We start from the raw sequence: 11,336 nt of genomic DNA, 5'->3' as shown, positions 1-11,336 counted from the left end.
TTCCCTGGATTCTGCGCTGGGTGGGGAGTGCTGTGTTCGAGCACGCAAACAAAAACGGCGCTCCCGGTGGAGCCCCAGTGCTGGGGAGGGAAGGTGAAGGCCGTGGGCGGGGGGCTGGCCTGCCCTCTGGCAGCCTTCCCCGCCCTGGTGCCCCCCAGATGTGCTGCAGGCTGCCGGCTCCAGGGGCGGAGGTCCGAGACCGGGAGGACGGCCTGCTCGGGGGAAGGTCGGCAGGGATGGCCCCCGGCCTGCTCTGCCGCGGCCAGGCGGGAGGAGGCCCGCCGTCCGCGGCTTGTCGCCCGCCTTCCCGCTGTGCTGCTCAGGGCGGCCCCACGGCTGCCGTGCGCGGGCCCTGGAGGCATCTCCCCGGCGAGGGGCTGCGGCGCCCGGGCCACAGCACGGCGGCCGGCCGGCCAGCGGACCGCGCTCCCACGGCTTGCTCCTGGGCAGGGTGGCCCAGAGCCAGGGGCAGCCTGGGGGCTCGGCTGGGCACAGGGCGGAGGGCCGGGGCAGCCCCGCAAGCGACCTCCGGCTCTGAGCAGCGCAGGGCGGGGGCCTCCCGGGCCCCTCGCCTGATCCCCCCGCAGGGGCGCCCCACAGGCCGCGGGCGGGCTTGCCTCAGCTGCGCGGCGCCCGGCAGGGGGGGCGCGCAGAGGGCGCCCGGGAGCTGCCCGCCCGGCAGGGTGCGGGAGCGGGGCGCTGCCCTCGCCTGCCGTGGGGGGCGGGCCTGGGGCTTGGGACACAGCGGGGTCCCCGTCGGCGGGCGCCTCGGGCACCGAGCCCTCCCTGCGCGCGCCCCCCCGCCGTCGCGCTGCCCCCCTGACTGCGCAGCCCGGCGCCTCGGGGCGGGCGGGGCGGGCAGCTGGGCTCCCCCGCCCCCCGCTTTTCTGCAGCGCCGCTCCGCGTCCCCTCCGCTGTGTCTGGGGAAGACGCTGGTGGCAGGAGCGCGGCCTCGCTGACGCGGCTCCCCGTCCCCCGCAGGGGTCGCCATGGCCCCGGCCACCCCCAGTCGAGGCCGGGCGCTTGCACGCTCCTGGCAGGCATCGCGCGGCAGCGGAAGCCCGCCGAGGGGCCCCTGGCTGCCGGAGGAGCAGCTGCCCTTCCCAGGCCTGGCAGGCGGGCGGGGGGCGGCGGTCGCGGCAGGCTTCGCACCCGCAGCGGGGACTGAACGTCCGGCCGGGCGGAAGCCCTCTCCGAACGCCCTCGCCTTCCGCTGCGCTGGCAAGCGCCGCAGGATGACGGACGGGAGGCCGCCTCGGCCTGCGGGGAAGCTCTGCCCCGAGGAGGGCGCCTCGGAGGTGCAGGAACGGGGCCTCCACCACGGCACGAGGAAGGACCCTCGAGGGCCGCGGCCGCGAGACACCAGGCCGCGAGCCGCGCGGAGCACCGGGCAGGCCACCTTGCCAGAGCGAACGGGGCAGGCCGGAGAGATCCCACTGCTGGGCTGGGTAAAAGCTGTGGAGAGAAACTCCACCACTGGGGCGAGGCTCACTTGGCGATACGGACTCGATGGGGCCGTCAAGGCCGTGGGGACAGCAAGGACTGCGAGCACGTGGCCGGGCGGGGGGCGGGCGGGCCGGCCCAGCTGGTCTATCTGGCCGCCTGGCACCAAAGCGACTGGGCGGGGTGGGGGGATCCCAGCCCATGTGGCTGCCTTTCTGCCGTGACTACCCCAAGGTCCTTCTGACTAGGATGCCAGAAGCTGAGGTCTAACTCCCGCTTGACTGTAACCTCATTCTGTGCCAGCCTAGTTTCCCCAGCCAGGAATGTCCTGCACCTCTAGGTTGTTGGAGAAACTGGAAGGCTCTTTGCATGCTAGAGGGGCTCTAAGGAGGACATCCGGCCGAAGGAGCGAGGGCCCCCCACAGGCTGACGCTGGCAGTGCGGGTGGGTTGCTGGAAGCACAGGGGTGCTAGCCAGTGACACCCCACAAGACTAGGGGTGGAGGGCCAAGACTTCCCCCGACCCCAGGAGCGTAGACACTTCTTGGGATTCACTACCACAAGGTGTGTTGATGGGGAACTTAGAATGCTGTTATGAGAATTAGAAAAATCGTGGAGGAGATGGCTTGTGACAGCTGTTGGTTTACCATATTCAGAGGCAGGAAGTGAGCCTCCAAATGTCAAATTCAGGGGATGACCAACTCCAGGAATCCTCCCTGCTCATGACCTTCTGGAGAGCTTCCATGGTTGCCACAACTGAAGAGCGAACACTGAGAGAGGTGGACTTTGGACCTGATGCAGATGGGCTTTTCTTGTGTCCTCGAGTGGAGGCACTGGGATGCATCCCCACACAGCCCATTGGAGATGGTCACATCTTTGTTCATCGGTCCTGCAAGGATACTCCTGTGGGTATTTCCCCCCCCCCATTCTGGCAATTACCCTTAAACCAAGAATGCTACCCAGCAACCACCCTGCCGCCACCCCTCTGGGTAATAATTACCTTTTTCATTGCCAGGGGAAGGGGGGGGAATCACTTTAGGAGGATAGTTTTAAGGGACATGTTATTGGTTTACAGGCTGGGCTGCTGGGTAAGCCAAAATGAGCTCAAAGATTAACACAGAACATCTCAACCATTCAGAGCTGAGTGACATGTGAGCAACTGAGTGGAACCCCCCTTTGGCTGGGCAGACCTTGATGGACCAGAATGTCATTCCTGGGCCTGGCAGTGTGAGGCAGCACCTGCACAGGAGTTATTATTTTTTATTTTTTATTTATTACTTATTACATTTCTGTACCACCCCAAGCCGAAGCTCACTGGGCGGTTTACAGAATTTAAAACATTAAAATACAATATAAAAAAGTTTAAAAGTCATTTACATAAAAGCACACAGACTATATACACAAACAACATATAACTAAAAACAACTTTGAAGTCAGTCATAACTAAAGACACATCCAGGACCATATTATTTATTGGTTGCATTGGCTCAGAGTCACAGACAGAAAGCCACTTCTGAAGGACTTGAGAAATGAAGTTTCTCTCGTTTGAGTTGAGTTTTTGTGTTTAGTGTAGCTCTTGTGTGCACGCATTTCAGTCCTGGTTACTAGGGACGTGCAGTGGATGTGGCCAAAGCCTGAGCCAAACAGCTCTTTGGACTGTTTCTGGTGCTTCCTGACCCAAAACAGGCTTCCCTCCAAAGCGACCAGAACAGAAGCTGGACCCTGACAAGGCTTGATTCGTAATTTGGCTTCACATGGACAGGCAGCGTTTCTCTAACAGTGGTGTCTTTTGCTTTCCTTTTTCTAAACACTCATCGGGGTGGGGGTTGACTGACTGACAGGTTCATTTTCTAATCCTAGGGCACATCTTACCATGAACTGTCCAATCACTGTTTTTGGAGAAGGCAAGAATCGAACCATGAGATGGAAATTCTTCCAATACCACCAGGCTTCTGTAGGAAAAAAGACTGAAACTGGGTTTCAGTCTTCATAATTCCCATGCCCCTGCACCCATCCTTCTGAAACTTTGCAGGTTTCTTGCCTGGAGACATCTCTAGGAAGTGTGCCATTCTCATACATATTGCCTGAACAAAGCAGAGGGAGGGAAGGGGAAGCAAATCACTCTCTCTGCCCCAAGCCCCAACTTTGAGGACTCCCCATCCACATCAACTGCTAAACTTATTCTTCTGTCTTTTTCAGAAGAATGGTCCACAAGGAACACAGGGGGAATAAACACATCCATTTTGGATTCCCTCAAATAGTCAAGGGTGCTCTTGTACAAATCTTCCTGAACCGCTTTTCTGAAAGATGGCAGGCTTGATCCCCTCATAACAGGCAACTATCCCTGCAAATTTCATCCAATTCTGCCAAGAAATGCAAGAGTTATTGGCAGTTTCCTTAAAACACACACATAAAGGTGCATAGCACAAAAACGACTGTACCTATTTTTAAAAAATCTGGCAGGTATAATCCCCTACTATGCCTGAAATTTTATCCACTTCTGACAAACAGAAAAAAGTTACAGCAGTTAATCCCCCCCCCCCCCCGCCACCGCCGCCCAGGGTCAATGGAAGGCTTGAAGTCTTGGATTTCTGAATCTTGATTTGGGGTCAGTACCCTTGTCGAAGTGGGTGGCCTCCAAATCAGTCTGAGCAAAATCAGCCTATTTTCTGACACACAAAACCAGGGTCCAAGTCACATCTTGCTGTTGGTACACATCTTTAGTGTTTACCCTCAAGTGCAGTGGATAGGTTAAGCCAGAAAACATTTAAAAAACAAAAACTAAACACCTGATGCTAACCAATGAACATTTATGGTGGCTGTGCTGGATGGGGCTGCCCCACCTAAACCATTCCTCTTTTTAAAAGTTACGTCAACAGGGCTGACTTCAAGACATTTGGCACTTGTGGAAATCTCATGTGTGTCCCCACCCCACCCCACCCCCATGCAGCAGAATCCCAGGAAGTTATCCTGCACAAGCCCCACTGAAAGGAACAGGAGCTACCCTCCTTCCCTCCCACCATACTGAAATTGAGAAGGCAATCCAGAAGCACACCGCAAATGGCCCTTGACCTGCCCTTCCTCCTCTGCCTCCTCCTCCCCAAACCCGGATACTGCACCCAGAAGTGCCAGGGTACAGGGCTATCCCTTTGAAGGCTCTGGGAGGATTGCTCTATCACAGGATGTGAGCCATGCTAGCTATGTGGGACCTACAGTTTCAGAGTCTGTCTGCTTCTGAATGGAGATACTGAGACACACAGTGGGGCAAAGCGGTTGCACTGATGCCCAGCGTGTGGCTGTCCTGGAGGCACCTGCCTGGCCACAGCTGGAAACAAGATGCTGGGCAAGATAGTCCTACTTTGGTCTGATCCAGCACACCCCCCATGGTCAGCTGCTGCGGACCAACAGGTGACAAGAGATCTCCCTGCCCTGTGCTCAATCCAGCCCAGCATCACCCCTCCTGCTGCACACACAGACCTGGAGACATTTGGGGAGTGCAGAGCAGCGTCCCCATGCCTAAAGGCTGTTCCCACAAGATGTGGAGGGGGCCACTTGAGTGGCATCAAAGGGGGATTGTACAAAGCCATGGAGGAGCAATGGCTCTTGCCAATGGCTAACGGCCACGACAGTCCAAGGATACCTCCATCGTTGGAGCCAGCAAGGGTGGCCGCTGCCCCACCCGCTGCTTACGGGTTTCCCAAATACATCCAGCAACAGCATGCTAGGCTCGACTGGACCCACCTTGTCCAGCAGGGAACTCCTGAACATCACGAATGTTGATCGAAAACAACACAAAACACAGAGATTCACAGGCAAACAGGAGAGGTGCAGTTTAGAGGCATCGGTTTTTATTCGTTTTACATTTAGAGGTCTTACATAAAGTGTCATGATCAAGAAATCTACTGAGGGAGTTTAAAAGACACTGTGCACGTGCCAGAGTTGCTTGGCACTGGCCGAGGTGTCTGCGCTGAGAATGTGAGGTCATCGCGGCTGCTGGAAGACAAGAGACAGTGCAGAGGCGTGGCAGCTGCCACCTCGGCCTCCTCCGAGCCAGTCTGCAGCTCACGGCAGCCCTACGGCGCATTTCCATTGCGGTGGCCGGGCTCCGAGGGGCACCGCAGGACCCCGAAGGAACCCGGGTGCAAGGCCCAGCACGGATCTGGCTCTGGGGGCAGCCGCTGCTATGGGCCCCTGCCTGGGGCAGGCAGACCCAGAGAACTGGTGCCTGACCAGCCCATGCCAAGGGCAGCTGATCCTCCCTTTTGCATCTGTGCTCTGGTCAGCATCTCAAGGCAGTGCCCCATCCATCGTGAGGCAGGCCACCCAGCTGACTAGGTGGGCTCCCCGGGGCTGCTGCCTCTCCTGCAGATGGGCTGCAGGATCTCTGCCCAAATGCCAGGCTGCATTACCCACATCAGAAAGCCTGGTGGCCAAGACAGAAGCACTGGGCGACCCTGCAGGAAAAGGCCCAGGAGCCAAGGGGAAGGGGGCAGCGGGAGACTCGGGGAATACAGCCCCCAAAGCTCCCCAGAATATGGCTGTCACAGAGACCAAAACCTTTGTGGTGAGCTCACAGCAGAACCCCTTAATGGGCAGAACGCGATGGAAGAAACAAAACCCTGCCCCTCCTGACTGATTTGGGATACATGGCTCCTGTGTAACCCTGAGACTGACACTGTTCTGGGGTACAGACGGATTTCACACCGATGCCCCAGGGCTGCCTTTCAGCTCCGCATTTCATGCACTTCCATTTTCATGTTATATATAAAGGATTAATTTTAGCTCCACAAGTGATACCAGGTGGTCCAAGGAAGCTTTCCTTCCAGGCAGGGAGGGGAGAGCCGGTGCTATGTCCCAACAGGCATCCAGGCTCTCCGCTTTCCTGTGCACATCCACATACATGCACTCCACCCAAAGGCATGCCCCTGGAGCAGAAAGCTCGACACGTGCCCCTCGTGCTGAGCAAGTGCCTGGCTGCCCAGCACCGCTGAAACCAACGGGTTAAGGCAACCGGGTTCCTGCAGACCCTCCCAGGGCTCCTCCTGGGAGCTGGGGGTGGGCAGGTGTACCCTCCACCAGGAGGGGGTGCGACAGGCGGAGCACCGTTGAAGTCAGTGGTGTCGAGTATTGCCTTAGCTCACCAACTAGGCTGCGTGGATTGTCAAGCCCCCAGTCCTCCCAAGCAGCTAATGGAGAGCACGTTCCCTAGAAATGTGCTTCTCCAGAGAGCTGCCCAGGTCAGCCACTTCCACAACATCTGACTCCTCCCCACCCTTTCCCCAGCTGCTGCATTATGCACAGGACAGCAAGATACCTTGGGAGGGGGGACACACCGCCCTGTGGAGGGCACCCTGCTGAAAGGGCAACGGACAGACCCTGCCAGGCCTCCACACACAACCCCTGCACGCTGCAGCATTTGCCTCCAAGGCCACGAATGGGCATTCAAGTCACGTTCACTGTAAGTGCAGCGTCTGTCTTGTCCGTAGCCCATGAGTTGCAGTGAGGATAAGAAGGCTGGGGCCTTGGACGTACGAGGGCCCTGCTGCCCAGCAGCAGTTCCTCCTCCTCCTTAGGAGCAAAGAGACTCAGGGGAGGGCATCTGAGTGGGGGGGGGGACCTCTCCCGCCAATCCCAGAGTTGCCACTGGAGCAGGGAAACCCACCTAACAGAGGCCCTGCATGTGGAAGGTTCTCGTGACACCATGACCCTTGCTGGTTCCCAGCCCTTGTCTATTGCTATGGTTCTGAGGCTCAGGGCAGTGGGGAGACAGTCCTCTGCTGCCTCTTTCTGCTGCAACGCAGTCCTCATTATTTCTTAATTAACATACCCAAGAAATCAATTAACCGCTCAGTTCCTAATTAAAAACTACAAGAGATGATCATCTCATTATTATTAGCTGCTGAGGTGAGCAACCCGGCACGACATGTGCTTCTCCCCCCTCCCCAATTACGGGAAATGATAAACCCAAATGCCGCTGTTGCTCTCCCAGATCTGAGGCTCCTTTTGTACATTAAGGGAGATGGCAAAATTAATTAGCTATTAGGCAAACATGTTGCAGTGTTTGCACAGGCTGCATTTGCTGCTGCCCTAGCACATGGAAGCCACCAATTGCAATCCTGGAGCTCTGCTAGGATTCGATGGGGGAATGGCGGGAGGGTGAAAACCCTCCAGAACATGTGGGGTTGGCCAAGGACAGACCCACCGAGGGCAGGCGAGGGCTCTTCTTTGGCTTTGGCCCAGGCAGAACAGCAGGCAACACCGGCTGCTGCTCTTGTCTCTTCCTGAGCATGCAGAAGACACGAAGGCCCAGAGCAGCACGGGACGACCACCCTTGGCAGGTTGCAGGGCCCCCCTCCTGTGTTCTACAGAGGGCCACAAGATTTCCAGAGGCACTTTTAAAAATCGTGCCAAAGAATCACCCAGACACCACTCTTGGTGCACGTGGGAGCACGTGGAAGCTTGTGTCGAAGGCCTTCCTCCTGGGAGCCAGCCTGGGCTTTAAAAACAAAAATAACCAACAACCATTCTCCATTTGGGACCTGAACATGCCTGGGAGGGTGTAAAAGGCCAGAGCACAAGGCAGGATTAGTCTGTGGCAAGCAAGTATTTCCTGCCCAATTTGAACTCGTTGAAATCTTAAAGCATCCCGCATATTAACATCTATCCTGAATCTGACATCATTTTCCAACCAACAGTAGAGGACGTGGGACTGGAGATCTGGGAGACAAGGGAAACTTTTGGTTAAAAGATCAGCAATTTCATACTGGAGTTCTTTGAGAACTTTAGGATGGATACCCAGTAATTTATTTGCTTTCAATTTATCAATAAGGTTGAGAACTTCATTTTTTCTTGTCACTATTTGCCTCAGTTCCTCAGACTCCTTTCCTGAAAACATGGTTCAGGCACAGGTATCTGTCCTATGTCTCCTGCAATGAAGACAGATGAAAAGAATTCATAGAATAGTATAGTAGGGTTGGAAGGGGCCTACAAGACCATTGAGTCCAACCCAGCTTCTCTGCAATCTCCCTGTCCTCTTTCAGTATCCTTTAACTCCACTGTCATCCAAGGGCCCAACTGCCTCCCTAGCTGGTTTTCTGCTTCTGATATATTTAAAGAATTATTGTCGGGCTTGATGTTGTTAGCGATATGCTCTTCAAAGTGCTTTTTTGCGACTCTTATTGGCTGCTTGCATTGCCTTTGTGCAAGTTTGTGTTGCCTTCAGTTTCCCTCACTTGGGCAAGGCTTCCGTTTTCTGGAGGAAGCCCTCTTTTCTCGAACAGCATCCTTGACACTGCTCGTTAGCCATGCCGGCGACCTCTTGGCCTTGGTGCTCCCTTTCCTAACCTGTGGTACGCATTTTAGCTGGGCTTCTGTTATAGTGGTTTTGAGTGATCTCCAAGGAACTCAGCAGCCCTCCAGGAACATGGCACTGGGAGCCACCATTTTCCATTGAGCTTGGGGCCGAGGAAAAGGCTTTGGCATCTGCAGACCAATAGCCCTATGTGGCACACTGGGCTCCTTGTGATTAGAGGTCTACTCGGCTTCCACCTGTGCAAGGGACCCTCCTTCAGCTCCCTGAATTTGCTGGTAACTCTGGAACAGCCTCCTCAACCTGGCACCCTGCAAATATTTTGGACTACAACCCCCATTCCCCCAGACTATTGGCCATGCTGGCTGGGGCTAATGGGGATTGTAGTCCAGCACATCTGGAGAGCACCAGGTTGGGGAGGACTTCTCTGGAGAAATTTGGCTGCTCTTACCCTGTCTGAAAATTGAGCACACCCAACACTATTAGTATTGGGGAATGGGAAAACCCCAATAGGACTCTAATTTCTATACTTCCAACCATGCACCTTACTGGGCTGGCCCACGAGGCACACGGCAGAAGCCAATCTGGGAGATACTAGGAATCAGGCCTGGAGTTCAAGCTTCAAGCATTCTAAAGAGGGAGAGAGGACAGACTGCAGGTCAGCAGAGAAGGAGTCTTGCCTGCAGCACATGCTTCCTGTCCAGCTGTATTCCGGCATGGGCAGGTGGCGAAGCCATTAGGCAACAGCTCAGCGCCTGGACAGAGGCAACCTGCATCTTCTGAATTCACCTCTGAGTGCATCAGTTTAGCTGTGTGGATCACCCCCTCCGACTTTTCCTTATTCTCCCCTCCAAGGTCTAGCCTCAACAGAGGTCTCCTTACATCGGGGGGGGGGGGCATAGCTCAGGGGTAGAGCACCTGCTTTGCATGTAGAAGGGCCCAGGTTCAACCCCCAGCATCTCCAAGTAGGGCAGGAGAAACTGCTGCCTGAAACCCTGGAGAGAGCCTTGGCTGACAGTCAGAGTCAACAGTACTGGACTAGATGGACCAAGGGGCGTCTGACTCAGTCTAAGGCAGCTTCCGATGTTCCTGTGCCTCTGCCAATAAGCTTCCAGCAAAGCTCCAATATGAAATGGTGCAGCACAAACAACCCCCAGCCATGCTGTCTCTCTTCTGCCCTTCTTTGTGAAGTCTGGGCTGTTGAACGTAAGTGCAGAGCTCAATTATATTCCTCCCTCTCTTAAAAAGAAAACAAGTCTGTGAAACACCTCCAGAATTGTTCCTCATTTTCCTGGCGCTGCAATTAGCTGTGCGTGTCGAAGACTGCGCGTTCCATCTGCAGTCTCGGCAGGTAGCGGTGATGCACGGTGGCCACCGGCACTTCTGGCTGGTAGTTGTGATGTCAAACAAGCCTTTCACCCCAGGATCAGGAAGGAAGACAAGCAGCTCAACCCCACAAAGCAGACCTGGCAGAGCCTTCGCCTAGTGGGTCAAAACTGCACGGGAAGTGCCGGTCCAGGATTCCAGAAGCTGGGCTGGGTGCCACACAGAGCCTCCCCGCCTCAAAACCAGCCTTCCAAACCAACCCCAAAATGTGCCTTGACACTCAAGAAGCCTAATAATGAGGAGCCTGGGTTTCAGCTTCAGACCTTTGACTCAGGCATCTGCCTCAGCAAGCGGGACTGGGGGGGGGGGGTGGCCACACACACACACAGTGACCCAGCCCTACTCTTCCCTACCCCCATTTCCTACATCCCCCCCGCACCTCCCTCATCTCTGTTTCACCCAGCTTGGCGTGAAATGCACCCAAAGGGACGGATGCTGCCGCTGCTCCCTTTGGCTCCCTGCTGGGATTGCCTCTGCTGGCTGCAGGCAGCTATCTCGGATTTGTGCCTTTTATTACTGTTCCCAGTTACACCACAGTAGGGTTAGCAAACCAGTGGGACTACTCCAGGAAGAAATCCAGAGCTTGCTTGCCTCTCCCTCGGAGATCCCCAAGAGCAGCTTGCCTCCCATCTCGGGCGGTGTGGATGAGTAGCCTTTGCCCACAGAGCTTCTGCCCTCGTGGACGGCACCTGCCCCACACGCCTGGCACTGGTGGTGGCTGCAAGCACATCTCGCCGCCCGACACACCTGGCCTCCGCATCGCTTTGTGATGTTGCACATATGCGCTGCCCGAAGAAAGCACAGCCCCTGGGCATGAAGCAGCAGAGGAAAGGGGCGGGGGCAGAGGTGAGACGCGGGGAAGAGGCTGCGGTGCTGCAGCGAGCTCGTGAGAGGCATGGCCACGGCCACCTGGTGAGAAAGCCTGCTTCCTGGAGTGAGGCTGGCTGCCTGGCATCAGGCACACCGAACACAGTCCCGCAAGGGTGCGCTTGGTTTAAGAGTTCTCCATCTTGTGACGGGCTACGGTTCACCTGCACTGGGCTTATTGCCGCCTCCCATGTGGGGCCCACTGGTGGATGAGAGGAGGCAACGACCCACAGCCACCCGCCACAGTGGTTTTGCATGTTCAGGCTATCCAGTGACAACTACAATTACAGTATGCCAAATATAACTTGTGAACTCACCCACTGAAGAGAGAT

The 11,336-nt window shown here is 56.1% G+C and overlaps 1 protein-coding gene across 2 annotated transcripts; it reads left to right on the top strand.

Annotated features, from left to right (window-relative positions):
• The first annotated feature begins 910 nt into the window (after positions 1 to 910).
• LOC146343510 (uncharacterized) lies at positions 911 to 10,304 on the top strand. Of its 2 annotated transcripts, XR_014791920.1 has the most exons (3): positions 990 to 1,448; positions 2,133 to 2,347; positions 2,581 to 10,304. XR_014791920.1 is itself a non-coding variant. In XM_084855219.1 (2 exons), the coding sequence occupies exons 1-2, from the start codon at positions 990 to 992 to the stop codon at positions 2,542 to 2,544; spliced, it is 486 nt and encodes a 161-aa protein (XP_084711345.1). In that variant the 5' UTR covers positions 911 to 989; the 3' UTR covers positions 2,545 to 10,304. The 2 variants fall into 2 exon arrangements, 1 of the variants encoding a protein (XP_084711345.1); XM_084855219.1 differs by lacking the exon at positions 2,133 to 2,347 and having other exon boundaries at positions 911 to 1,448; positions 2,518 to 10,304.
• The last annotated feature ends 1,032 nt before the right edge of the window (positions 10,305 to 11,336 follow it).

This window comes from Heloderma suspectum, chromosome 5 (genome assembly GCF_057233095.1).
Source record: "Heloderma suspectum isolate Gila_16-S chromosome 5, 16-S_ref, whole genome shotgun sequence".
NCBI classification, from domain to species: Eukaryota; Metazoa; Chordata; class Lepidosauria; order Squamata; family Helodermatidae; genus Heloderma; species Heloderma suspectum.
This window is presented reverse-complemented; position numbering and strand designations above follow the sequence as displayed.

Coding starts and splice junctions, on each gene's coding strand:
- LOC146343510 (XM_084855219.1), top strand. CDS start 990: ATGGCCCCGGCCACCCCCAGTCGAGGCCGGGCGCTTGCACGCTCCTGG. Junction 1,449..2,517: donor AGATCCCACTGCTGGGCTGG/GTAAAAGCTGTG, acceptor ATTGGTTTACAG/GCTGGGCTGCTGGGTAAGCC.